Source organism: Haliotis rufescens, unplaced genomic scaffold, assembly GCF_023055435.1.
Source record: "Haliotis rufescens isolate VD_foot unplaced genomic scaffold, xgHalRufe1.0.p SCAF_7, whole genome shotgun sequence".
NCBI lineage: Eukaryota > Metazoa > Mollusca > Gastropoda > Lepetellida > Haliotidae > Haliotis > Haliotis rufescens.
The window spans coordinates 48,233,432-48,261,241 of NW_025964361.1; the positions used below are offsets into that span (position 1 = coordinate 48,233,432).

Here is a 27,810-nt window from a genome sequence, read left to right on the forward strand (position 1 = left end):
GGTATTGTATCTAGTTTACTCAATAATTGTTTATTATGAAACACAACAAGGTAGAAATCATACGTCTATGCCTAAACTCAGCCTTGCCCGCCAGATGCATGTCCTGGTGGTGAGAACCGCCATGTGTAAATGTCCACCATACAAAGTATCTCAGCTGACTTGGTTTCAGTCTACGTTGCTGTATAGAAACCCACAATGAATCAGTTTGCTGCACCACGGTACACACATTTATATGTCAAACTATCAGTGTTTATATCGTCCATTGAATCGAAAGAGCAATTCTCAGCTTTACGATGGCCTTCCTGCTAGTGGTGAGCGTGTTCAAATGCTCGTCTCCTGACCATCTGAGATTTGCATAGCTTTCACCTTTCATGTTCCACAGTTGGGCAGTTTGACTAGAGGCTGCCACCGTAACTGCACCCACACCAGAGTGTGTGACAACAACAGACACACGACGGGCTGTACCACGCAGGGTGGGAGAAGACATCTACAGTCGAATGTCCCGCCCCAGAACCTGGCAAACCAAAACACAAATTGAAATTCGATATTAATAATAGTTTTATCTAATATTCCTTCTCGTGGATATCAATGCCACTCCTTCGTAAACGAAGTCAGTTTGGGCAGGTAGTTTCCGTGGATAATATAGTTCGTCTCAAGAAGATATCACGAACGATATCCAACACACAATCTGTTAACGTTTTCTTCTCCAAACGGTAGGTTTATCTCCAACCCTCTGAACACAGCACTTTTCGATTCACTAGTCTGACTGGTGACGTAGTCTTAAGTCAATCTCTAGATCACAACTACACTGATCATCAAGTGGCTGAATGGTAATCCTTGCTCGTTTCGCCATCACCATTCATATGTTCTTTTTGTATTACTTTGGTTTCAGGGGAGAACTCATCGGGCAGGTGACCCTCGGGGGAGTCCGTCATGTCCCCCGGGCTACCCTCCCCGCTGTCGAGGGTGGGGGACATGGGACTGGAGGGTTTCCCCGTGGAGCGGGGCGCCGGGCGTCGCTTTGCTTCATCCTTCTTCCATTTCATCCTTCTATTCTGGAACCATATTTTTATATGTCTCTCTGTAAGGTTCAACATGGCGGCTAGCTCTATCCGGCGTGGTCGGGAAATGTATTTATTGAAATGGAATTCTTTCTCCAGCTCTAACAACTGGCCTCGAGTGTAGGCGGTACGCGTTCGCTTGTTCTCGTCTTCAATTGGGTACTGGGCCCCTGCAAAAATAAACACAATTGCCATCAATGAAGACAAACAAAAAAATGGTCAATTGTTACAGAACAGACATCGATAACATCATCATCATCATCATCATCATCATCATCATCATTTTCATCGATAACATTATCATCATCACCATCATCATCATCATCATCATCATCATCATCATTCGGAGGCGAAATCTATTACCAGCTTTATAGATTAAAGCATACGTTTATTGATAAAGTCAGCAGGATTGGACACAAATTAATCACTTACACGGTTCTCTCCTGAGTTTTAAGTTCAACAATATCGGTAAATACCGTATCCTGTCATAGGATTTTCTGGTCCATCATCTGGTTTGTTTACAGACGGCCGTCCCATAGTAGGAGTATTACTGTGTGGCGTTGGGCAACACACATTTCCATTTTTTGTGAGAGGCGGAGAGGCTACCGTTATGGAAGGATAAGCTTACACATTTCTCGAAAATGGTGTCATCGCTGATTTTCAGTGATTCATTCATTATGATATAATTTTCAACACTATTTTGACTTTTAAGCCCAATGGAATCTGTTTCAGTGGATAATCGTGTCCGTGATAATTGTGTTGAGGTTTTGTATTTACAATCATACTCATGGTTACAGGGTAAATTTCATGTTGATGTTATACAGGGAAAGGGTGTATATGTACAAGACATTTAACATGTCGTATTAAACCGACCTAAACCGTTTCGATGTCATTACGAATGTATATCCATGATCAAATATTTCCCGAAATATTTTTCTCTTAATTCAGAATAGTTTTCAAGTTAGAATGCAACAACTAGCTATTTTCATTTCATAATATACCTACAATTTCGGTTCAAGCCAATTTATTACCAATAATGTGTATAATTATATAACAGTATAACTATCTCATTATCGCTATGGTTGAGCGGGTATCCTCCTGAACCCTTAAATCTCATTACCTCTGCAGTTGATAACAACATAGTTTACAGTTGAGTGTCCCGTGAAAGTGTCCGCGAAAATACATGTTGACATTTGCAAAAATATGTTTCGTGTGATTGACAGTATCTGTCATGTACAATATTATAGGGAGAATATGCAGTTATGGTGATGTCGTGCTTCCATAATGTACAGGATATAAACTAATAACAATAATTAAAATAACCACACATATTAGAACGCAGGAGACTAAACGTTAACATGATAACAAGAGGTGGTGACTTTTTCAAAACAATTTAGCTGATCACGTATACGCTTAACACGTGGGATCTTATAAATATCATTTTTCTAAAATTATGTATGCATTTAATTCTAAAGGTTTACTAAATGAAGCAACTCCCGTTGAATTACAAAGCCGAATTGCCAAATTTCAGCAACATAATCTATTGAACTAAATGATATTTTTTGCCTGATTTCAGGAAATAAATAATTTCACCGTGAGTGACTAGCATGTATGTGTTTTTGCTAAAAAACGTTGACAAAGGTAGTGTTGAATTGTTCATAGTTGTAAGGGAATTATGCCTGAATTTATGAATTTCTGAGTCCCATGTACTGCATTTATTTATTATTTGGGATAAGAATTTATCTTTATAATATACCAGTATATCAGCTAGATATCTGTCAAGTAGACCCACTTTAGCTAGATAACAGAGTATTATTTGTTGACTAGAACTCAAAACATATTCTTCTCAAGCACAATGACATTCGGGATATAAAACACCTTTTCAAAGATTTATCTCTTATCACTTTGCATTTCTTTGGCATGGAATTTAATCAATTATTTGCATATATTTAAATTCGAACGTTTCAGATAAAGAACTATCATGAATATGATTACAATTTGACGGCCTCTCGTTTTCCCTTCTTCCATGGGACACCAAACGGAATCTGCAGGAACGTATTTCTTAGCACCCTTTGGTGGCGAGATCGTTGGTTGTTCGCAGAATAGAAGGGAAAACGTGAATACTTAAGGTAGGTTATGAGAACTATTTAGATAAATATCCACAGTTGTCAAAGTGTCTCTTGAAATGAAAACAAGTATATTCTTCTATATGTTTTCAAATCTACGAAAATATTTCAAACTATTTAGAAAGACGAGCAAAGATGTTTTGTTGGATTTTTTTAGTTGATAAGTAAATATGCATTTTTTTCTATCTAGCAGAATGTGGTTGGGTAGTTTTGAGTTTTAGTGTCAAAGCCTCAGAGTGGAGTACTGACACATATTTCAAAATAAGTCTCATGTAAATGAACAAAGAAATCCGTTTCGATAATCATAAGAAATCTCATAAGAAAAATTATATATATCGAAGGCTAATTTTGGCTCTCTGGATCATAGGAAATTCAAAATTGGGGAGATTCAACACCTATTTCATTTAAACTAGGCTTTTCTTTCTTTCTATCAGTCACACGTTTTTACAACATGCGTTTTTATAACATAGCTACAACAGTTTGTGAAATACTTGCTCATACTGAAAAAATGGAAAACAAAACATTACCATTGACCTTTTTCGCATATGTTTACAATTACTCCATATAAATGTTTATATGCGTTCTTACGCAGGAAATAGATTCTCCAGTTCTCAGTCAAGCCACCACTTCCAAAAAGCTTCAAATATTATTTCAAAATCCCCCACATTTCTTAGTTATGGAAATTGTAACAGTCTACGTGTGTCATTTCTGTACCTTCTTTAGGCTCTCGATTACAACATTGTTGCTCAAGCCTAATCCTGTTTAGACTTGAAACAAAAAAATCATACTTAAAAAGATAAATTTGATCACACCACAGGGGGGCAAGTGAAGGATAGTTTTATCAAACATCAGTGAGTAGCTAAAGTTGACAGACATAAAAAAACAACCGTATCGTTTAAAAATGAAAAATAAAATAATAATATTCCATAATAAATATAATATGCGATCGTGTTCATACAAATTAGTCTATTTCACACAACATTACCTATGTTAAACTATGTTCAGTAAATGTTTTCGATCTTAGGTTGAAAATATTCTTTTATCAACCATATGCCTTCTTGTTACTCATTGTCACTGTATGTTCGGTTTCCCTACAAGGTATTTCATGAAGTGTCAGTCCCGACCTCTGTCAGGTTGAGAGCGCCCCTGGCGGCCGTCGCAGCACGTGTTTCCTAGTAGCAATGGTGGCGGCCGTGTCCGAGTGAGTCCTCGTGATTACAGTGTATTCGCTCAGCCAATCAAAGGCGGATCAATCAAACCAAGCTATTGTTGCTTATCTTACAGTCTGTCAGATGACCGAGTTAGGTTTAGTGCTTGCCTCCTTGGAAGAAATATTTGGTTAAATATTTGGATACCGAATTAATATTAGAAATTGTAGTGGTATGAATATCTCTTAGTGAGTGGAATGACCAGGGTTTTACACTCCTTTGAGCAAAATCCTTGCTATATTCATGACTGTATAATAGTTTATAATTATATAATTACATGTATAATTATATTTTGCTGTTATCTTTTTAAAAGTTTTCAAAATTTATTATAGCTGAAAGCATATTTATTAAAAACAACAAATAAGGAATATCTTTCTGTAACGGTAATGTATCTATTTTGAATAATGCTTTCGATAAATTCAAATGTTTTAATTCAAAATGGGTTATATACCTTTGTTTCTTTAACATAAAGAGAACAGCTTATTACGATAATTATGAAATATCTGTATATCCAATAGACAGGGTAATATAGTGCCATTGTATACAAGCATTCGGATTCCAAGGTTTATTGGTGTATCTTGAGTCGTATGACCTGATGTTAATTGTCATACACAATACCATTATCCAACCACGCAATACTTAACACACCGCCGTGCACAGTAAATACAATCTCTCGCGTCTAAACGTTTAAGGAATGATAGCGATTTAAATGCACTGGGTTGGCAGTTGTTTTTAACTCAGAAATATAACAGTACGTCTTTTCACTCTGCAACACGTTATATAAGTCGGGCAATGGACGACGTTGAAAAATACTTACAGGTCACAGGTCGTATTTAATATTATCCTCGCATATACAAAAAACGTAAGATGTCATCAAAATAGGTTCACAATCATAGCTTGAAAGGGGCACGGGTGGTATAAAGCGACGACATTCGGTGTATAGAGTTGCGTCCCTTTTCTGTTTGAGGATCCATAGTCGTCAGTTCGAATCCCAAATCCGCCCTCATTATGATAAGTAATCGACCAGCACAATATCCGTGCTCATGTGTGTCACAAAAGTGGTACACGCGTATGACCTGCATCACTACAGACATTCCTTCAATATAAAGCTGACACGCAGTGATATAACTTGAATACTGGGGTTTAACGTCACGTTCAAGATTAGTGTACGTATAATGTTTTGGGCTGCTTGTCCTAGTCCTAGTCAATTTTATGCTGTTAGCCAACTGAGATACCATGCTGACAACCCACGCAAAAAACGATCCGACCTCGTTTAAGCCCTTTAACGCCGAGCGCAGCCAGAGTAACAACAAGTACCATCTTTTAACCTCTTTTGGTACGGGGATTGAACCACCGACCATTCCAATCTCCGGGCAGACGATCCATCCACTAGATCATGGAGGCGGTCTATAAAACTTTTCAAAGCTGCCATAAACCCTTATCAGTCACTCACTCACTCACTCACTCTCTCTTAACTCGAACTGAGATTATCTATGGAACAGGATTGAAAACTCCTAATGTTTCATTTGCACAAGTCTCTTTCTGTGAGTGAGCATTGTTAGGCATATATGATTGCATGACTTCAGATTGTCGTAAGAGGCGACTAACGGTATATGGTGGTCAGGCTCGATGTCTTGGTTGACGCATGTCATCGTATCCCAATTGCGTGGATCGATGCTCATGATATCCATCATTGGATTGTCTGGTCCAGACTCGATTATTTACAAACCGCCGCCATATACCTGGAATATTAGAGTGCGGCGTTAAATAACAAAGAAAAAAAGAAAGATTGCGTGAATGGGAAATGACATTAAAAGCCTCCATGTGTTTCTGCATATAACTTGACGAAACGCTTGTGGACTGGTTAACAAACATATTATTTTTTTCAACTTTATCGCCTTGATATCAGATTATTATCCTCATAAGATTCTGGGAAATCTCACGTGAAAAACATCACACAGTTATATGACTCTCTGAACTCATCAACCCAGCCATTTAAATCTATTTAATTTGACAGCCATTTAAATCTATTTAATTTGATAATATAATATTACACCCATGGTAACGCTATTTTTTAAAAGAAAAAGATCCCTCAAAAGTCTGTTTACTATTAGAGGAAGCCTCGTAGACCTTTGGCATTTTCTGCTAATGCCACTGGTTTACGTGCACGCATCAGCTATTCTACACCTGGACAGGTAATCTTACTGAATATTCTACAAGCATTATGCAAACACCACCATTATTGATTATTGGCGATACGATTGCGAAAAACATTTTTTATTTATTTCATTTTTATTTTTTTGGCACAGTGACTTTAAGTCCCAGCGGTGATGGCGACAGGGTGACACCTGTGAAGGAGAGTGAGTCAGGGCCAGTAATCAGAACCCAGTACGACATGGGCAGTTTGGGAGCCCTCGAATCACGGGCGTCGATAGATGTGATTTTGTTTGCAGGGCCTGCCTTTGATTCTGGCGACCGTCACATGCCGGTGTCGTTGATTCCCAGCAACCCCGTGCGGGGAGACGCTGTTATGGACAGGCCTCAAGTCCGACAGTTATAATACCACTAAGACAGACACTAGCGGGGATAAGGCAAGGCTTTACAATACGTCCTTTGCTGTCAGTTATGAAATGCTCGGTTTCAGTCTGCACCTGTTTAATATCTGCGAACTTCAGACAGGTTCAGTCAGATTATCCTACAAACAATTACAAATACACCAGGAAAGCTGGTATATTCAGATCTCAGAGTGTTATTGCAGTTGATATTACTTTGTAAACTGCTTAAATCATGAAATATAAACTTGGTTGAGGTTTGTAAGGAGCGAAACAAGAATTACAGTTTGTACAGTGTTAACGCTGCAGAATGATTATCCATCCAAGCCAGTGTGTATAGTAACTCACCGACAGTTGAAGCATGCACTGGGGAACTTGTACAAGTATCCATTCATTGAACAATGTCAACCCTATCGCTTATGTACCATGCTACACATGCAAACAAGTGACACATTTGCATGCTGTAAATTTATCACCACCCACATTTATCCAATGTAAAATCTAAAAGTGATTTTCGGTAACAAGCACACAATGTCGTATTATGACAAATGCTAAACATATTGAAATATTTATATTTCATACAATTTAAGATAGTTCAATTTAATAAATATCATGATGAGAAGAATTGATCGTTACGGATAACATATTTTTATGATTTCTAAGGACGATTCGAGACTATTTCTAGCTCCTATCGTTAGTCACTAGATAAAAAGAGGGAGCCCCTGCAGCGTTTAAAAAATGAAAAAGAAATTGTCCTTAAAGTTTCACATATCCCCTTTTCACCTTCTTCTCCAAACCGCTCAAAGGCTTTAATATCAAGGTTATTTATAGTTGCACGGGACCGGTGGGTTAGCCTAGAGGTTAAACCGTTCGCTCGTCACGCCGAAGACCCGGGTTCCATTCCCCACATGGGTATAATGTGTAAAGCCGATTTCTGGTGTCCCCCGCCGTGATATTGCTTTAATATTGTTTACAACAGCGTAAACCCATACTTACACACAATGTTTTAATCTATCATAATGATGTCATCACATATAAAGTTCACCAATGAGTTAACAAGATAACAATAACCCATTGAACGCCTTGAAGTTGTACAGTGTCTGCATCTCCTAAGAGTAACAGACCAGCATACACAGAGGATCCGTCATGTTCCACATTGAAGCACATGCGTGAAGCATTTGGCAAGTGGTGAATCAGCCAACAGTTGAATCAGACAATCGAATTCATTTGCGGTTCTCGCATGTAATAACAATAACCATCCAAATAATATAATGATTATCTGAAGTTTTGAGATAGTGTATAGTGTTGCATGTCCGATATCTCCTTACAAGAACAAACTTTATCCAGTGAACTAATATATCTGCCTGTACCTCGTATCTACTGCATTTACATGTTATCCACTACTCTTTCACAAAACATAATATTTAAGTAAAGTATATGTAAGATAGTCAGTGGTACAAAGCTATTCAATCTCGCATCTGTAACAACTGTATGGGTTTACTATCTGGCCACCGGTGGGGCAGCTTACGCTTGACTTTTAGCGAACACCTGGTGTCATCACTATGTGGGTTTGGTCGTTTTATATATATCTCAGATTCGCCCTGATTGTGATTTTTGGTTTGGCAGCACAATACCCGTACTAAATTGGTGTTTTCGAAAAGGGAGAGTATGTCAGACATATTTATGAGCACCATATATCACCATTTCTCACAAGACCAGCATCAGCAAACTATTATGCCAGGAAAATGCCCTCATTTCTCATCCAGAATATTGTGCATGTTACTGTCAAGCCTGACCAGTTTGTTTAGATGTATGCTCAAATCAGAAGTTGGTTTATCATAATTGTATCAAAACAATAAAACAAGTTTCCCTGCCTTGGGAAGGAATATATAAAACTAGTGAATATAAAACATCAGAGATAAACCAGTCTCTTTTATTTGCCGAAACAGATTCCATTGAGCGTCAAAGGCAAACGAGTGGGTATAATGGATCACAAGAAATCAGTGATGACACCAGGTGTTCACGACAAGGGTAAACGTGTCCTGCTCTCTGCCTACCTCATTTCTGTTAGCAAGCGGTGGGAAACATGAATTGTTTCTGAGGCATTGCGTGAAACTTTCACCAGACATCTTTGCTTCCTTACTGTTATGTGCAATATGTTATGTGCATGAAATGGGAAAATGCCCGAATGAGCCAAAATGCAATAATCTTGAACGCGACGTTAAATCATCTCGCTCTGTCTCACAAACACCATCAGTTGCTTCAGTATAGATCTAAATATGATAAAGACCTCAAATCAACTGGAATATTGATATTGGAATATAAGTGGTCAGATAACAGTGGTTGTCCGAAATACATTCATGAAAGTCATTTAGGATACGATAGGTATAGTTCTTTGACTTCCTTCTGCGAAAGAAAACATTGAATTTGTAAAGCACCTTTTTTTCTTCTTATTTTTTGTAAAGCACCTGTGTCATTTGAAACAAGGAACCTACAGACTTCACGTCGCTTGTTTCCGACTCGTCTAGATCCATAAACAAATATTTTGTCATTCATTTTCTCTTTCCGCCACACGGAACACCCGACTTTATAAAAAATAGCGTAAAAATACTCAAAAATGTATCTTAAAGATAATTATGTTCTGAATGGCTCATCAGTATCAAACGCCACTTTTTACATTAAAAAATCAAAATGTGCTAGGAAAGGGCGTGTTATTTGTTGGTGTATGCAGTCAACCGAATGAATTGTGTGGAAAGTTGTTTTCGTTATAAGGGAACAAATTCATAGCTTTAATCTGTCTTAGAGACACGTTTGAAATTTCGCCATTCACACAATACTTTATGACTTTACTTCTACAGAATGAAGATCTGATGTATGAGATATGAGAAGTATGCGTACCTCACAGGCGATGTGATGTATGAGATATGAGAAGTATGCGTCCTTCACAGGCGATGTATGTATGAGATATGAGAAGTGTGCGTCCTTCACAGGCGATGTGATGTATGAGATATGAGAAGTGTGCGTCCTTAACAGGCGATGTGGTATATGAGATATGAGAAGTATGCGTCCCTCACAGGCGATGTGATATATGGGATATGAGAAGTATGCGTACCTCACAGGCGATGTGATGTATGGGATATGAGAAGTATGCGTACCTCACAGGCGATGTGATGTATGAGATATGAGAAGTATGCGTCCCTCACAGGCGATGTGATATATGAGATATGAGAAGTGTGCGTCCTTCACAGGCGATGTGATGTATGGGATATGAGAAGTGTGCGTCCCTCACAGGCGATGTGATGTATGGGATATGAGAAGTATGCGTCCCTCACAGGCGATGTGATGTATGGGATATGAGAAGTATGCGTCCCTCACAGGCGATGTGATGTATGGGATATGAGAAGTATGCGTCCCTCACAGGCGATGTGATGTATGGGATATGAGAAGTATGCGTCCCTCACAGGCGATGTGATGTATGGGATATGAGAAGTGTGCGTCCTTCACAGGCGATGTGATGTATGAGATATGAGAAGCATGCGTCCTTCACAGACCATGTTTTGTACGATTCCGACTATATAATATTCATTTGTTAATGAAATAGTGATGATACTAGGTGCTTGCGAAAAGGTTATTGTATCCTGTCCCATCGGTGGAAACCATCACAAGCACATGCAAAGGAAAGTCAATTGTTCACCTGGGACATATTGTACAAGTGATGCCTACCATAAAACGTTTTGAAAGTTCAACGTTTTGGCAAGAGTCGTATAACACTCTTTGAAAACTTCGTAGATAGAATATGCTCGATTGTAGCTCAGAAGTTGTAGATACCAAATGTTGGAACTGCTGGAATATTGTTCAACATAAAGTGGAAAGTTGAAATTAGACGAAATTAACGTGTCGTGTATTTTGGTAATTATAATATTTGTACCCAGAATATGAACCTGATTTACAACTTGCAACACGAAGTAAACTTTACATGTTTTCAATTTACGATAGTGAGTCAACTGTGAAACGTTTTTGTTATCAAGAAAATGATTTTTTCTTTGTTCCTCGGTTGTTGACTTTAAAATGAAAAAACGAAATAGATATCATATATTTATATTTGGAGTTCGTATGAAATATGACAGTCTAGACCAAATACAAAATAGAATAATTCGCGGCATACCTATTCAAACTAAAGCATCATCTATTTCATATATCATAGTGTCATTCATCGTGTATGTACTTAAATGAATTTTATAAGATAATACTGACTCGATTATGGAAATTTGAATATTATTTTATTGTATCTTCAGGAAATCATCGGGTGTGAATTAAGAATATCTTTCTTGGCAAAGATGAAAAATATAACAAAGTTGAAGATCATTGTTATGTAGCTGTGAAACTGTAACAACTTCATATGGGACAACACATCACAGTCGACGAGATACACGTATACGTGTTTTTCTCTTGGCGCATTTAGCCAGCCAGAGATTCGTAGTTTTTTATGAGTTTCCTGTTTGCCATAACTGTGTATAGTTGATGTTAACTGATCATATCATTACCAAAACTCAACTTCGATTGTGTAACAATGTGCGTATTTGAACACCCCTCCAATGTGACAACAGTGGAGAACTCGTGTTAGCTGTAACTGCAGATCAAAGTCGAGCGACGACCATGGTGGGGTGTTCGCGACATACAAGTAGGTGTGTTGGCGGAGGGTCGAGGGGGACACATATACACGTCATACACAAACACAACATCAAACGCGGGATCCTCTCCTCTAAGCATACCTCCACACAGTGTCAGATAACAGGCTACCTTCTATCTATTCATTACCAGCCTGTTCACAGCATGATCCGTGCAGTATAGTCTCGCGGCAGTCATAACATGACACTGGTTCAGTTATTCAAAATTAAGGACCATATCACCTATGAAAATCTAGAAGGGATTTTGATTGCGGAAAACGTTTTGTCGCTTATATTTTTAACTTTTGAATTGAGGGAATGAATATAGTTTTGATGTTAAAACAGGCGACAAAACGGTTTTAAAATTCAAACGCCATAATTTACAATACTTCGCTTGTCTTAACAAGTATTTATTTATTCATTCTCCTAATGCAGATGGTATTATATGCAATTGCTCGTCCTAGCTAGTATTCTATTTATTCTCCATATTCAAGTTGCACGGTGTATAATTGCTCGCCCTGAAAAGAATGATTCTATTCATTCTCCTAATCCAGATCTTATGATATACAATTGCTCGTCCTAGCTAGTATTGTTCTATTCATTCTCCTAATCCAGATCTTATGACATACAATTTCCCGTCCTAGCTAGTATTGTTCTATTCATTCTCCTAATCCAGATCTTATGATATACAATTTCCCGTCCTAACTAGTATTGTTCTATTCATTCTCCTAATCCAGATCTTATGACATACAATTTCCCGTCCTAGCTAGTATTGTTCTATTCATTCTCCTAATCCAGATCTTATGATATACAATTGCCCGTCCTAGCTAGTATTGTTCTATTCATTCTCCTAATCCAGATCTTATGACATACAATTTCCCGTCCTAGCTAGTATTGTTCTATTCATTCTCCTAATCCAGATCTTATGATATACAATTGCCCGTCCTAGCTAGTATTGTTCTATTCGTTCTCCTAATCCAAATCTTATGACATACAATTGCTCGTCCTAGCTAGTATTGTTCTATTCATTGTCCTAATCCAGATCTTATGATATACAATTTCCCGTCCTAGCTAGTATTGTTCTATTCATTCTCCTAATCCAGATCCTATGACATACAATTGCTCGTCCTAGCTAGTATTGTTCTATTCATTCTCCTAATCCAGATCTTATGATATACAATTGCCCGTCTTAGCTAGTATTATTCTATTCTATATGTCTCATTCCCTTATTCAAATGTTATGATATATATATATATATATATGTTTGCTTGTCCTAACTAGTATTATGACATTCAAATGTTATGATATACACTTACTAGTGTCCTAGTTAGTGTTATTCTATTCACTCTCTCCATTCACTTGTTATGATGTGTATGGACGAAGCTGTGAACGACCACCCTAGTTACACAAACACACAGTCCCAATTAGTATGAACGGAACGCCTAGACCTTCACTGAACAACTGACCGGACCACAGCCCCTTGTTAAGAACAGTCGGCCCTGTTGTCCAAGCAATCGTCCTCAATGATCATGATTAGCGTACCCATAGACATTTATTAAATGTGGGAGAGATCCCTATATTCATGTACATCCTCAACCGTACACCTGGCATCATCACTATTTGATATTGATTCAGCAACACATGCTAATGGTATAGTCGGAATTGTACAACGGTCTCAGCTCTTAACAGAGATTTTTAAGGATTATGGAAAGGGTTTTGCTTCTATTTAAGTGTGTCTCAAAGCTGCGTATGCGTTATGGTAAGAGGTACTGATGTATTTTAGATAGGCATGTATATGATGCTGGAGGCATGAGCAAGGGGGGCTTTGTGGTGATCCACCAATACATTAAGCTCCAGTGGGAGGCATAAGTTTGATAACAATACATAATATTTCAGGTAGAATGGAAAATGGAAAACAGAACTGGATACCTCACTTTAAGTATATCCTCTATTTCACTGGACTGGTAATTAGATACTCTAGTCAACACTCTATTCAAAATTAATATGGAATAAGTCTCATTCAAGCATTAAATAATGTTCATATAAACAGGACTGGCATGTATTTCGAAAATGTACACATACTTTATGTTAATGACATTAGTTGGATCAGAGTATGACCTGAGGTACTTTGTGAAATAAACAAATTAAAGAACGCTTTCGCTTAATGGGTTTCCAAAGACTAATGCTATTAATTTCGACAAATTCAATTGCCACACACACTTCATTCATTGTTATTTTGTTCATTATCTACACGTTGTTTTAAATTGAGAATATATGTTGGTACACCATGGTGTTAATAAAAGGGTGATTGTATATAGAATATGAATAATGTCTATCATTATACCTATTAATCTATACCTATTACCTATTAATACCTATTAATCTCTTTCACCTTTGTAAATTAAACCCTTGAGATATATGTTTTAAACTCCAATGTAAGTTTTGAGTTGGCATGTAGAGACAAAGGCAAATTCAGCAAAGACGCCATGGTAATAAGGAGCGGCAGAACTTCTGTCAGCCGTGTAGAAACACCAGGCTTGTTTTCAGTGATCCATTCATATTATTGTCAACGCTATTTTGCCTTTTATGCCCAATGTTACCCGTTTCTCTGGTGTTGACGTTTTATGATTAAACAATCTGGCAAATAACTAATACATAATTGAGTTTGTATGTTACACCAATGTCACGGCGGGGGGCACCTGCAATGGGCATACTCAGTGTATCAATTTACAATGTGAACGCTTTAACCACTAGGCTGTCCTACCATTCCGTACATCTAGTACGTGTGACTATATAACTAACACTGTGCTTCACAGGACAGTGAACCGCCTCCATAGCCTAGTGGACAGAGAGTCTGCCCGAAAAACAGGAGGTCGGTGGTTCGAACCCCGGTAGTATTATACCAAATGGTGTTAAAAGATGGTACTTGTTGTTTTTTCCCGGCATTCGGCATTATGGGGATAAAACAAGCACTGGTCGGCTCGGAGTTAATATACTTTGTTAAAAATGGTTAGCAGTATAAACCGGTATTTGTACGTACTAGTACAAGCAGCCACACACACACACACACACACACACACACACACACACACACACACACACACACACAGAGTCATGCAGACACAATAATATTGAACGCGATGTTAAATCACATTTCATTTCATTTCACCTCACCTCACCTCACCTCACCTCACCTCACCTCACCTCACCTCACCTCACCTCACCTCGGCTCACCTCACCTCACCTCACCCCATAGGACAATAGGCGTATCCGTGTCATGCACACCCTCAACCACAACCCGCCTTTACTTGATCATAATTGCATCATAATTGTAGATACGTGTCTCTGTCTGAGATATCTACCCTCCACCTAGAACGCCCACAACTCAACCATGTCTGTATCCAACACTGACGCCTCCAGCTTTCTGCATGCTACATTCGCACTTCAACAGCCCCCCATCACCCGATCCACCCCAATATCCCATTAACGTATTAACGTATGTGTTTCTTGTCAACCCCGAGAACACCCCGAGAACACACTCCTACCCTGAACCAACACCATTCCCTACCCTACACAAAACAGCTTATATGTTCTGGATGAGAAATCCCCTCCCTAATTATAAACCGCACCCACTTAGAATATTCAAACATCCCCCATCCCACCCTCACCCAAGCGAATCCTCTACCCACACCTAATAGTCCCTGTATACGATGCAACCCCCACTATTGCAGGGGGAGCCGAGCAGCCGTGAGCTTCCCCCACCCCCTGCTGGATCGCGTCTCCCCTATCCCTGCCCTCATCAATGTAGCGGTGACACTGTAGTCAATACATCGTCACGGCCGCTGTTCACTGTAATGGCGTTGCCTGGGAGAATTATCTGCCCCTTGATCGCTCTTCAACAACCTGTCTACAAGGCCTGTAACACGGGCCTGACTTTAATTAAATCTGCGAAATTAGTCAAGGCAGGGCTCAATTTGTCAGCAGCGACTCGTCTGACTTGACATACAGGTTATTGTTAACATCCCATGACGGAAACTGGCGGGACAGAATAGAGGCCGACTGTAGTGCAAATGTTGAACACACTATGCGCTGAGAAATAGTGCGTACATGACGGGAAACACGGCCGTGTATTGACCAAACTACAGTAAAGTTTGCTTATTTGTTAATGCGCTAAACATGCAATCATTTAACAGATAACGTTAAAGAAAGAGATGATGAGAGAGAAATATCGTACAACACTGAGAATACAATATTATTGTATAATATTTATCATTGTATATCAGTATATTAATATATATGACAGCATATCCTAATGAATATATATAGCGTCCACGCCAGAGAACACCCTATTACCCGATAAACCTATTCCAATGGACGTAAAAGGCAAAATAGCGGTGACAAATTTATGAATGGATCACTGAAAATCAGTGATGGCAAGGATGTACAGCATGGTATATAATACTGGTATAATTATACCACAGTGCTGTATTATTGTATATCAGACCGCCTCCGTGGTCTAGTGGTAGAGCGTCCGCCCGGAGAGCGGAAGGTCCAGGGTTCGATCTCCGCCCGCGTCATATCAAAAGACGTTAAAAGATGGTACTTGTTGTTACCCTGTCTAGCGCTCGGCATTAAGGGGCTAAAACAAGGACTGGTCAGTCAGTCAGTATACTGTGTCTGAGTGAGGTATTCATGTTAAACTGCAGCATGGTATCTCAGTGTGCTAGCACTATAAATCGGCATCAGTCCGGACTAGTACAAGCAGCCACACACACACACGTGCATGCACGTCGCTATGTAAGTGCAATAATCTTGGACGCGACGTTAAACCCCATTTCACCTCACCTCACCTCATTGTATATCACAGTCTATGTATCGCATATATCATGCCATGTCATAGTGTGGATATAATTCTATATGATAATGTTAATACCATAAAGTATTGCGTTCATGACATCACACGAGATTATAGTAAAGTTATAGTTACCAGTGTATGACTTTATAGTCACAGAAACATTTATTAGGACCGAGAACAGGAACACTTATCATGACCGAGAGCCCACATCAATATGCACAGAGCGTAACCTATTGTTACATGAATTAACCAGTATGTATTTCGGAAGCTGACGCTTGATAAAACAGGGAGAAACCCTATTTCCATAAACACAATTCATAATTGACAATTTACTCGTCTCTATTTAGGAAGCTCATTTCATTTGAAAAAATGCTACGCCAACTAAAGCTGAATAGAATGTGATATCAAAAGAAGAACACAGTAGTTAAAACACCCACGAATAATTCATGACTTGGGGTGCGTGCAGGAGAATTGATGACATGCGAGGGTCGAGTGTCTTAACGTGTCATCGCCACTAGATCCAGGGATTAGCTAGTTGAAAACAAACACACATAAACACCGAATCTAGTCTGCAAAACCCGGAAACCGCTAAAAAGAGATACATTAGATCTTAGTTACGCACTGAGACATTGGTATTCTTTCGACTGCAAAGTCTGAAAGTCCAATCCAACATTGTACACATAAAAACCATTTATAAGTTTACAAAAATCTTACTTTATATCGTTATAAAAAAGTCGGTAGGCATTTCTTCGTGTTCCAAATTCTGGTATTTAAAACCTTTTACTTGGAAATGCATAGGGATGCAGCAGTGGCATAAACATTATATATTGTATAGCAAAGAGAGACACAGTTTTAAGATTGACTGATTTATTAATGAAAGGTTAGAGATTGTTAACAGGATGTATAGTTACTGTAGATCCGTTATCAGATTGAAGGTCACTGTAAACACTGAAATCTATATTAAACTCAACACCTTAGTTTTATTTATACTTGATACACATTTTGTTGGAAAGACTATGAAAGTATTAATAATTAAAAAAGTCAGCCTCCACTCACTGATCATTGTAATATAACACTAATGACACCAAGCACTCGTTAAATGCTATGCGTGTAAGTAAACCTCAGCAAAACGGGAAGCAGAACAGTCAAAATGCGTGAATGATTGAATGATGCTAGAGACACTGAGTGAATGTTGAGACCGGTGTTAAATGTTTGAGTCTGCCCTTGTAATATACTGATAAGTGCAAAATTCAATGATTGTAGTGCCGCAATGAATATGGGATAAGTACTTATTGGAGAGTTGACACCAAGCATTTAATGTTCATATGATAAACAGGACAAGGATAAGTATTTGGTTACATTTCGAATATGTTCAAATGCTATTAATATATTAAAGTTTTCAGTTGGGTCTAAGTACGATCTTAGGACATTGTGCATTGAACACTTACGCTTCATGGGTTTCTAAGATTAAGTGTCATTTCTAATTTATTGCATAATGCCCATCACAGAATGTGTTCTTTGTCTTAATGACGTAGTATATACCGATAATGCTTTAAGTGCAAAATTAAACGCTTATGGCGCAAGAATCAACGCTGAAAGTGCAAGAATCAACGCTTAAAGAATCGACGCATATTGTGCCAGAATCAACGCTTATTGTGCCAGAATCAACTCTCAGAGTGCCAGAATCAACGCTTAGAGTGCAAGAAGCAACGCTTAGAGCGCAAGAATCTACGCTCAGAGCGCAAGAATCATTTTGCGAACACCCGATGTTAGTACTGATTTTCATTGATCTATTCATTTATTTTCACCGCTTTATTGCCTTTTATGTCCACTGGAATTTGTTTCGGTTAATCGACACTGGTTAGTCTCTAGTGTAGACGTTTTATAATATATTGAATAAAGTTCAACTTAAAAGATTTAACGAGAAACTCGTTGCTGGCGAAATTTCTTCTTTGGTGAAAAGTTCCGATTTGCAAGAGCGACCTAATGAGATACAATTACACCCCAGTAGCAATTGCCCGCCCCTTCGTTTTGATAGTGAGGCTACACTAAGTAAACACAATATATCTTGACTTTCAAGTGAAAGGTAAATAGGGCTGCCGGGTTGACACCGAGGGAATGTAGATACCGTGTGCGGCAAGAGGCAATTGTCAGCTTATGTAGACAGATTATGTTGCCCAGATGAAGGAAGACAGCAGTCTAGCAGATGTCTCTCAGATAGAAGAATAATTTATATATTTACTGTGTATTATGTAGGATTACAAGATATAAACACTCATTAAACTCTAAACGTCTAAATACATTTGATTGTTTATAAATAGTCAAACGATCTAAATTATGATATTTATAAATATAAATTGCGCGTAGGCTTTGTGCAATTCCCTATTTTCATTTTACCATATGCTTCCATTTTTTCAGGTGGACAATTCAGGTGGACAATAATAATACATGACAATGTCTTGTGTGCATTCAGGATGGTATCTCCGGCACAAGGAAATAAGTAAGTCCGAAACAAATGGAAGCGAAATATGTATGAATCCACACTCGCGAAACATTGGGAATCAAGGTATAATCATAGCCACGAGCTTCAAATGAAAATATAAGCAAAAATAATATTTTATTTGATAGGCATTTCTTAGAAGTTGGCGGATGACAAGATAGACACAATTTTATGGATAACAACTTCTTTAATATTATTCTTAAAAATAATATTCCAAGTATAGAAAGTGGAAACCACTGTGACAATGGTGGCCATGCGTCTCTTACACGATAATATTTAATCATCGGCTCCGTTTTGAAAATGTATTTTAATTAAAGTAAGTTTTATGCTCAGGGTATCTTCTTATTGCTTGGATACAAATCCTTTTCTTACTCTGCAGCAGTACTTTGGAACAAACTGCCACTGGATCTCAAGACGTCACTTTCTCTGATTGTTTTCAAACCTGAACTAAAGACACTCCTTTTCAAACATCTTACACCACAGATGTGTATTGTTTGTATGTATATTTCTTGAGTTTTAATATTATCTTTCCTGTATAATGTAGGACTATTGGCAACCACGTGGTGATGCAACTTCGAGCTTGATAAATGGACTTAATATTATTATCATTAGCACTATTGTATTGTCGGGAACTGAACATCTCCAACATGAGAACGTGTGATATAAGTTCATATCAGAGATGCCATATGAGAATATGTGATATAGGTTCATATTAGAGATGCCATATGAGAACATGCGATATAAGTTCATATCAGAAATGCCATATGAGAACATGTGATATAAGTTCTAGTAGAGATGCCATATAAGAACATGTGATATAAGCTCATATTAGAGATGCCATATGAAAACATGTGATATAAGTTCATAATAGAGATTCCAAATGAGAACACGTGATATAGGTTCTAGTAGAGATGCCATATGAGAACATGTGACATAAGTTCATATCAGAGATGCCATATGAGAACATGTGATATAAGTTCTAGTAGAGATGCCATATGAGAACATGTGATATAAGCTCATATAAGAAATGCCATATGAGAACACGTAATATAGGTTCATATAAGAGATGCCATATGAAAACATGTGATATAATTTCATATGAGAGATGCCTTATGAGAACATGTGATATAGGTTCATATTAGAGATTCCATATGAGAACATGTGATATAAGTTCATAATAGAGATTCCATATGAGAACACGTGATATAGGTTCTAGTAGAGATGCCATATGAGAACATGTGATATAAGCTCATATTAGAGATGCCATATGAGAACATGTGATATAAGTTCATAATAGAGATTCCATATGAGAACATGTGATATAAGTTCATATCAGAGATGCCATATGAGAACATGTGATATAAGCTCATATCAGAAATGCCATATGAGAACACGTGATATAGGTTCATATAAGAGATGCCATATGAAAACATGTGATATAAGCTCATATCAGAAATGCCATATGAGAACACGTGATATAGGTTCATATAAGAGATGCCATATGAAAACATGTGATATAAGTTCATATGAGAGATGCCTTATGAGAACATGTGATATAAGTTCATATTAGAGATTCCATATGAGAACATGTGATATAAGTTCATATCAGAAATGCCATATGAGAACATGTGATATAAGTTTATATCAGAAGTGTCATATGAGAACATGTGATATAAGTTTATATCAGAAGTGTCATATGAGAACATGTGATATAAGTTTATATCAGAAATGCCATATGAGAACATGTGATATAAGTTTATATCAGAAGTGTCATATGAGAACATATGATAAGTTCATATTAGAGATGTAACATGATGTAAGGAATTAATGTCTGATATTTGATATACGAGTTAGTGAGTGAGCTGTTGGCAACATTCCAGCTATGCCACGACGGGGGACACCAGAACAGGACGTCACATATTGCAACCATGACGGAATCAAACCCGGACTTTCATCGTGATGAGCGAACAGTGCAACCACTTGACTACCCACAGCCGTCCATCATGTGAAGATGTGAGAAGTTTATGTCAGATATATCATATATTTAAACAGAAGAAGTTAATATCAGAGATGAAATGTGAGAAGATGCAGGTTTTACAACACCTCACTCAGCAATATCTTAAATACATGACGACGGCCTGTCTGGACCAGACAATCCCGTGTTTGATTTAGTTGTGAGCCTAATCACCTAATCACATCGCCATAGTGCATCAAATATGGCGGTGATCCTCCCTTACTATGGAATATTCTTTGATGTAGCAACTACTTGATAAAACATTCAATTGTACAGTAACACGAAGACCATAAACTGGCGCATTAACTGTGACAGAAACAGTCACACCACATAAACACTACCATTGTGGTTATCATTATTATCATTATTATATATACCTGTTTGTAAAGTCATGACCAGAGGACAATGAGACCCCTGGTATTATCAAACCACATTTAACAGCGTTAAATGGTCATGACAATACAAATAAGTATTGATTAGCAAACGAACAAAATACAACGTGTGACTTATTTACTAACATAGACAAAGTTTGAATGACTATCCCACAGTATCAATAGACGCCCCATATTTCTAGCAATACGTACATTAGTATATCTGTATGACATCTGCCACCGAGAGACGCCCCATATACCTAGCAGTACGTGTATTAGTATATCTGTATGACATCTACCACCGATAGACGCCCCATATACCCAGCAATACGTACATTAGTATATTTGTATGCCATCTGTCACCGATAGACGCCCCATATATCTAGCAATACGTGTATTAGTATATTTGTATTACATCTGCCACCGATAGACGCCCCATATATCTAGCATTACGTACATTAGTATATTTGTATGACATCTCCCACCGATAGACGCCCCATATACCCAGCAATACGTACATTAGAATATCTGTATGACATCTGCCACCGATAGACGCCCCATATATCTAGCATTACGTACATTAGTATATTTGTATGACATCTGCCACCGATAGACGCCCCATATATCTAGCAATACGTACATTAATGTATCAGTATGTAGTGTTTGACTTTTCAACTATTGCCAATCAAACACACAACCCAGGTAAGTAACATGTTTTATATCTTATCTTCCGACTGAACAAAAGAACATGAGTGTATAGGCATGCATGTGAAGGCAGATCAGAAATTAAACAGTTTCCTCGCGACACTTAACAAGAAATAGACTAAAGTCTTATTTAGTTTCAGGTGAGAGAAACCGATTATTTCAATTTTCACTATCGCATTGGCGTTATTTATGCGTAAAGTGGATTATGCAACTGTAAATACTCAACATATAAATCTGCTACAATGTTCACTGTTTGTTTATCCTTTAGCCGTCACCCGCGACAGTCTGTGGACACTAGGTGACACTGAGTAGAGTGGGTATTGATGTATACACCCACAGATAGTACAGCAAGTAGTGTATTGATCACCCCGGGTATTAATCAATCACTCACCTGTACAGGTGAACATTATTTACAATACTCTGGAGGTGTTTCTCTGTCGTAAAGTTTACCATAATGGGTGAATAATGTCAAGTATCATACAACACTTATCTGGATATTGACCCAGTATTATACGTATTTGATATATGCATCTATCAAGGAATAGGTATCAGAAATGTTCTCATTATTGATGAAGTTGTTTTGTTTGCTGTTTAACGCAGCACTACAATATTCTTATGGCTTCGGCCTGTATATCGTGGTGCCTGGACAAGAACGAATGGTTGAAACCATGAGTAACGTACCACGATGATACGCAATCAAACAAATCACGCATAGATCGCTAGATCCATTTAGTCGCCTTTTACAAGCATAGGTTGCGCGAAACCTACTTTTACTTAGAATGTCCAAGAGGGGAATTCTTGGTAAAATCCACACCTCCTTAAGAGCAAATTACAACAATTTGTACTTCAGGGTAATTAAATATATTCATTTTTAATCCGTGTTCGCATTTCCATCAACAAATACCATCATCGCTGCTGTTGCTGCTACAGATGACGAGTATTAACCCTGAAAATAGTACTCATATCTTAAGCTGATTTTTGCATTTACGTAAATTAAATTTTCAGAATTTCATAAACGGTGCATTGACAATATCATTTTTAAAAACTGCTAGAGTGGGACTACCTGGGTATGTGTGCATTAATGAAGTTAATAAGACTATTTAGATATAGTAATTGACATTCATTTCCACAAACACCACCACCTTTAGACCGTCAACAGGCCGTCATTATCATTCACTGCTGTTTACGTGCCGCTTGTTTTTAAATTATTACTATGAGTTGTGATTATTATTATTTTTCGCATGTAGCATCAAATCATGTAGAGTTTGTGTAATCCTTCTGGAGTGCATTTCTCATCAGTTATTTTAACTTATCCTTCAGTGAAAATAAAAGGAAACTTTTAATATGAAATAGGCAAATCGTATTCTTTGGTATCAATTTAAATATGAATTTAACCCTCTTATCTGGTATCTTAAACTATATTGATAAAGTCACATGAGGAAAGTGTAAAACTACCAGAAAACACTACAATTGATTTCTATATTTACGTTGCGTTCTGAAACACTGTATAAGGACGTAAGGACATGATTTTAAAACATTTCCCCATTCACTTGCCGTCGACTGACATGCTTTCTTCTAGTGCGAACATCTGGCGTTATCACTCATTTCCAGTTATTCATTAATATATTTTTCACCGCTATTTTGCCTTTTGGGACCAATGGAATCTGTTTCGGCAGATAATCAAGACTGATTATTACCCGGTGCTTGACGTTTTATGTTTAGCTATATATATATATTCTGTATTTAAGTTTCGTAAAATAAATCGCGTGAAAAAAAAACATCCTAGAAAATAGACATACAAACTGAATAATCTGTGACTTATGCTGCTAGAAGTCGAAATGAAATTTCATTATTAAGTAAAGTTTTGATAAGCTTATTCAGTATAATTGCTGTTAATAAAATCATACATTTCCTCTAAAAAAATATATATATTTTCTGGATCATAAAACAAAATGTTGGCTATTAGTACCGAAGGCGTCAAGTCTCTATAATTGACTGCGTAAGACTCAGTGTGGCACAATGATATTCATAACCATACCAACATTTATATTTTACGGTAAACGAAATAATTGGCGCGAAAACAGCGAATAAAGGGATGACACCTTCAATTCACACGAGCTGATGGAGAACATTCAATTGGAAAATAGCACCACTTTTACCTCATAATTCCATGGTCTTGTTAGGAACCAGCGGCTCATCACATTTCGCAATAAACCATAACATCAACAAATGTTCATATTAGATATGATGTCCTTGTCACTGATTTCCCCCCACCCCCGTGTCCGCTCCCCTGACAACGCTAGCCGCTCTCTCCCAAGCCCCCCTTCGCCAGAGTGAACATTGCATGGCGACTCCCCTCACTTAGTTCGCACAACGCTCCCGCTAATCATTTTTTAATCAAGATGAGTGAGAGACCAAAGATAAATTGTTTCTGCGCGGGTTTACACTGCGAATAACGGTAATTACAAATATTCACATTTATCACGGGGCTATATAAAATGGAAAGTTGCCCGTTCAGTCGTCAGTAGAAGCTTTCGTGACCACAACCATGTTATGGAGAACAGTTTTGTCTTCTTAAGTAGGATATATGTTTTTACTCAAGTTAAAACGGCCTTGGGGTAAAGTTTTGTCGTTCATCACTCCGTGTTAACTGCATCGACGTGTTATTCTGAAGGAATTGCAGAATAACGGTATTTGTGTGTGTCAGCACCAGGATCAGACGTCAGTGACATGTGCCAGTAACAGATGAGTTGTTTGCATAAACCTATCCCACGTCACACTGCTGGGATTGGTAAAATGGACTTATGGAACTTAAAACAGGCATGGAATGTATAGAAACATGGACCATATACCGTGAATTCATATTTAAGCCAAGGTAGGTCAGAATCGGATGTATGGCACCGACATGGTAACTCCACGTTCTTAAAACAATAGGCATTTATAATTTTTCTATTAGTTATAGATATATGTCAAACTAGCAACTGAAATAATGCGTTTCTTCATTAACTAAATCTACATCCGACACATATACATCTTGTTACAAATACGTCTTAGAAAGGCAAATAGATTGGCAGTAAAACATTCGTCAAGTCCTCGTGTAATTCCACTATCATGTTATTCCATATACATCGCTGTGGGTCAACATACTTGCTGATCATACACTTCTTACATTAATCAAGTGTATAATCCCGTGTTTATAGAAGCCTAGCTATGCTCAATGAGTACGACATGATATATTAGTGTAAATAAATGTCCATTGTGAGAGAAGAGTTGTCCTACCTGCCCATTGAGCCTTCCATTGGTGAGCGTGAGATTTGGTAGTCTTCATCCACGGAAACTGTAAGCTGTTTTGTCCCCCGCCGGAGGGTGCGGATTGGGGGGTGGGGCCCTGTGCTTGGGAGTGGGCAGGGGGTGGCTGGGTGGGTTGGGAGACGGGGGAGCTAGGTATGCTGCTGTTCGGCATGTGGGCAGGGACGGGGTTATTCATCGGAGCCTGGATCCCTTGAGATTGAAGTTGGTGTGGAAGACCCGTGGGGGAGTCATTCTGAAGGTGGGACTGCTCTACCACAGCCATAGCCTGACCCCCATATCCTCCCTGGGGGGAGTTCCGGGCGTATATACAAGCAGGAGGGGCATGGCCAGTGTTTGGGTATGTCCCTACGGCCGTTGGAACTGTGTTGTAGCTGTCCCGGGAGTAGAGGGATTGGGTGTAGAACGTACTATGCCCTTCCATCGTAATGAGTGTTCAAGTGTGACCACAAGTTGAAGACGTTTGCTTCCAGGAATCAATTCTCACCGTCTGGCGGTCACATGGTGGTCCGGGCGGGCAGTCCGACGGTCAGGCAGCGTGGTATACCGGGGTGGGGGCTGAGGGTGAGCGTTGGTCGACGACTGGATCACCCCGACTGATTACATGGGAGGAAGTAAGGGCTGATAAACAACACGGGATGACATTGTTTCGTCGTCAGGACAGACATTCCGATATTGGCTACATGTGTGGTTACAAGCTCAGGTGCAGCTGATAGCGTCTCGGCACTTTCTGTTTCTCTGGAATGCAGAGGCCTTGTTCTTCGTGTTAGTGGATGACCCCAGCACACATCACCGCCTGTACCACAATACAGACTGAGATATCCTCAAAACTTTCACCCCTGGCTCGTCATAGTAACAAAATGTCTGTGTTCTGCTTCCAGTCCCGTCACTATTTCTGCGACGTGACTGTGACACCGTGTACTTGGAGACTGTGATGTGGCCTGGAACTTGAGCGTGACGTTCTTTCTCATTCAGTCCCACTCAGATAACGCCCTGCGTCCACTTGCTTTAATGACGTGGCGTTTTCTTCACAAGCATTATTTTGGCCCAAGACAAAATTATCTCAAATGACTGCAATGACCACCCTGCCGACATACATCACAGGTTGTTATGCTTGCAACAGTGTGTGCAATGATCCAAGTGATTCACACGGACCTCCCTAGTTATGTACCAGGCGGAATCCTGCAGTTCACACAGGAAGGATGCCACTATATCATGACTGAATATCAATGTCTAAAACGCACCTAAACCGTTGAGTCCCAACAGTCCCTCTCGACTTTCCCCCCGATATGTGTTGCCTCGTCAACCATTACAGTCGATAGGTAGCTTATCTAGACTAAGAGAGGGGTGATAGCACACGGTGTCGGTGTAATACCAACAACACACTGGCCGGCCCTTTATGTCATACTACACGTTAACTGTTTGCTTTTTGAAATGAGACGATAAACTGCAGATCGTCACAAGAAATAAAACACAAAAATAAGTCACAGATTATCCTTAGAAAAAAAACCAGGAAAAAGTCACAACTGTTTTGAATAGAAGCGCTTATTGTTGATCTTAAGAACGTCCATGTGGGTGGTGTCATGGTTAAAAAAAGAAAGGTCCACATACCATTACACAGTGAAGCCAAGGTGCAATTATCAGAAAACATAACATCATCTCAGTTAAGTGACCAAACTGTGGCCCAACTATCAACAATTATGTAATTAATAAAAAAAAGTCCACAGGGACATAGCGTTTTCATAGCATGTGAAAGTCCGTGAACTCAGTCAATTAACAACCCGATGATCAGACACCATATACGTTCCTAATTAATTAAATGAACAAAGTTCTTGCAGTAAGTAATATAAGCATTGTACATTTTCCACAAATGTCTATTAATTAGCTAATAAATATTTGTAATTTATTGTTTGTGACCATTTTTCCTGTGACTTTTTTTCTGTGACTTTGTTCCTGTGTTTTATTTCCTGTAACTTTCTTTCCTTCATTTGATAAACTTCCCTTGTCAATACGGTAATCAGTATTCATTGACAATGTTGTGTGGCGTTTCCTTTCACTGACTTCATGTTATGAAACTGTCCATGACCGGAAGCTGTCTTGCAATGAATATGTTAACCATAGTTCGTGTTTATACTCACACACAGTTTCAGTTTTGCTTTGGTTTGGGCTGTTTGGTGAAACGCGAGGCGAATGATAATTGAATACTTTGCCAATCAGCAGGAATTTTGGAACGCTCTTAACAACAACAATTAAACATGTGTTTTTTTCTACTTTCAAGGTTTTTCAGGCGGGGAAAGATCAAATAAAATGGCATTTTAATGAAGCGCAATTATTGAGGACATTAATATTTAATAACTTTTGTGATGACATTATCATTGTGAAACAAACCAAATTAATGTATTCCGTCTGAGTTGATGGCCGTCGAATATTTAGGGGATATTG

The 27,810-nt window shown here is 38.4% G+C and overlaps 1 protein-coding gene across 1 annotated transcript; it reads right to left on the reverse strand.

The window, feature by feature from the left end:
* LOC124123273 (pancreas/duodenum homeobox protein 1-like) lies at positions 1-26,687 on the reverse strand. Its single transcript, XM_046486590.2, has 2 exons — positions 25,339-26,687; positions 1-1,231 (listed from the first exon to the last, which is right to left on the reverse strand). Exons 1-2 carry the CDS (start codon positions 25,790-25,792, stop codon positions 816-818), a joined length of 870 nt encoding a protein of 289 aa, XP_046342546.1. The 5' UTR covers positions 25,793-26,687; the 3' UTR covers positions 1-815.
* Between the last annotated feature and the right edge of the window lie 1,123 nt (positions 26,688-27,810).